Genomic DNA, 3,032 nt, shown 5'->3' with positions numbered 1-3,032 from the left:
TACCTAATTATTGAGCCTTCTTTCCTTCCCCTTACAGCCCATTTTTATCACAAGCATCATTTTCCCAAAGCAGATTTTCGAGGCGTGTGTGTGTGTGTGTGTGTGTGTGTGTGTGTGTGTGTTGAATACATGAGTGTGGTTAACACGGAAAGAGTGAAATGGATAGCTCCAGGATCATGAAACACAAATGCTTAAAAACAAACCTTTGAGTAAAATGAAGTAAGAACACATGACTCAGCCAAGAAGGTTCAATATTTTAGGGATGAAATACAAGATATGTAATATTCAGTATGTCATGGATACTGACCAGTCATAATGGAAGCCAGACATACATAACCGGAACGAAGAGTTTAGCATGAGCCCTGTCAATCTCTGAGGAGGTCACAGAAATAATACACAAAAATATGTCAATGACATGTATGATAGAAAAGATACACAAACTTGGGAGGAGCAGTAAAACGTGTTTTATATGGAAATCATCACAATAGAGAAACATAGAATAAGAAGATAACAAGTTTAACCTTGGACAATGGCAAAAATGAGGTCTTCCTTCCAAAAACATAGAATAACTCAGACCCCCTCAATTACAATGAAGACTTTCAAGAAGACAGGCAGTTTACTGCAGACTCTGACTACTCTCTTCATTCACATCTGGTGTGATTATGGGACACTGAAACAAAAATGGCTTGGAATAATCATCTTAGAGAAAAAGATGTATTTCAGTTATGTTCTAGCAGCAAGATGAATAACATCTTCTGTAGGAAAATGGTCTGCATCCACAGCAGGCAGAGCCATAGCCAGACTTGTATCCACAGCCATATCCACAGCCACTGCCCGAGCAGTATCCACAGCCATAGCCACAGCCATATCCAGAACCACAGCCACAGCCATAGCCACAGCCATAGCCACAGCTACCACATGAGTTTCTATAGTAGTTGCAACACATGGTGGTAAGAAATGGAGCTTCAGTAGTTCTTTAGGAGAGCAGATGGAGGTTTCTGGAGTCTGGATGTCATGTCTTGCCCTGAGACCTTTATATACTACCAGAAAAGGGCAGAGCACACAACACAGACTTTGTAGCCGCATTACCACAGCAATTTCATTTTTAAAAAGCTCATCATTTTAAGGACAACAACTTTTTTCAGGTAGTTATGGCCAGGATTTGGCCCTAACTAGTCACGAGAATTACAGGAAAACAGACGTAACCCTCGTATTATAGGTCTGTGGAATGTTAACAAACCTAATTTAGATTTTCACTCCAGGGGGCACTAGCCCTCCTGCAATTCCAGATAAACATACATGGGCACTGAGAGACGCTCCAGCATCTCCTCTCAGGTTCAACAGGAAAGCATCGTGGCTGGAAGTGAGAGGCAAACAGCAGGTGTATTAGGTGACACATTCTCTGGTTATATCTACAAGAAAGTGGAGGGAACCCAGGTAGAATGGCTACTGCAGTGCGGCTGGAGCAAGAGACAGGTGAGGAGAAGATCTAAATTAGTATAAATCAGGGATCTGATGCAAAATATCAAAATAAAAACAACCACTATTTTATCCAATATAATATAATCCACTCTATTTAAGACATTTTTCAGTATGACATATATTTTTAAATGTTTATTACTTATTTTTGAGAGAGAGAGAGAGACAGAGTGTGAGCAAGGGAGGGGCAAAGAGAGAGGGAGACACAGAATCCAAAGCAGGCTCCAGGCTCCAAGCTATCAGCACAGAGGCCAATATGGGGCTTAAACTCATGGACCACTAGATCATGACCTGAGCCGAAGTCAGGCATTTAACCAACTGAGCCACCCAGGTGCCCCAGTATGACATATTGTTTTGAACTATCTGCCACTTGCATTGCCAAAATTTTATCTTCCCCACATTCTACTGATTCATTAAAACACAGCTTAGACTATACCCTGTATAAGAAGCCTTCCTGGAGTACATGTATTAAGCATAATTCCTCTGTTCTTCCATAGTTTACCTTTATTGTAGTACTGAATATGTTGTATTAGCATGCTGTGTTTTAATTATCTGATTCCCTTCATCAATTGTGTGTTATTTAAGGCCAATAACTGTCTTTATTTTCTGTGAATCTAAAGAACTAGGTAACTCACTAACTGTTGAACGAGAGTCTATGAGATTTCTTCCACCTGTAAAATTATTGCTATTTTAATGGATAGGATGTTATATAAGAAAAATAATTATTAGAAGAACAACAATAATTATTATTAACATTTATATTTCTTTCTATAGCTTTTGAGTTACACTCAGATTTATCACTTCATCTGAATCTGACAAAAACAACATAAAGTAGGAAATTGTGGTGTGCATTTTTACACACGTTCCAGATGAGAAAAAGGAGGCTGAGGATACTTAAGTCTGGCCCAAGGATGATAAGTTATTTAGGGGTAGAGTTGAATTCTCTCAATCCTCCCTATAACATAAAAGCTAGGACAGGACCCATGAATTTTTTTTTCATGAATTATTATTTCCTTCAGTGTTTCAAAAGCAAAATATTCACTTTGTCTGACTGAGACTGCCAGTATTTTGCAACTTTTCTCTTACACTTCTGTCATCTGGATTTTCTTTCTTTACAATCTTCACCTCACAGCCAAAGCAGACAACTCAGCCCCCTCTCAGACCTGCTCCAGGACTCCTCTTAAGTACCACATGGTGGTACTAGGACTGTCCCTCTGCATCTGCAATCTCTGTCTACTGAGAGTACAATCTTCATAACATTTTGTAAGTCAGCATTTAAGTAGAAATGACGTTAACTTTTCTAGACATCTCAAATTTTAGTCAATATAGATTAAAAGCATCTGGATCCACAAGTACGACGTCAAAATTAAAACCTGAAACATTCTAGATTGCCTTCTAATTATGACTGTCCCAATTTTCATAATTCTTTCCACTAAAACATATTCAACATTGGCTCCATTCCTGAAAACTCCATGACCCCTTGACATTTCACATCACCTGCTTTCTAAACCATCTTTGGTATGATCGTATTTACCCTCATCGTTCCATTGATT

General features: G+C 38.8%; 1 protein-coding gene across 1 annotated transcript; it reads right to left on the bottom strand.

Annotated features, from left to right (window-relative positions):
- Window positions 1-690: 690 nt before the first annotated feature.
- On the bottom strand, window positions 691-946 carry LOC123576020 (keratin-associated protein 21-2-like). The gene has a single exon (XM_045437054.1). The coding sequence runs from the start codon at window positions 944-946 to the stop codon at window positions 731-733; it is 216 nt and encodes a 71-aa protein (XP_045293010.1). The 3' UTR covers window positions 691-730.
- Window positions 947-3,032: the final 2,086 nt, after the last annotated feature.

This window comes from Leopardus geoffroyi, chromosome C2, assembly GCF_018350155.1.
Source record: "Leopardus geoffroyi isolate Oge1 chromosome C2, O.geoffroyi_Oge1_pat1.0, whole genome shotgun sequence".
NCBI lineage: Eukaryota > Metazoa > Chordata > Mammalia > Carnivora > Felidae > Leopardus > Leopardus geoffroyi.
The sequence above is the reverse complement of the archived record's forward strand: the minus strand, read 5'-3'. Positions and strand labels throughout refer to the sequence as shown.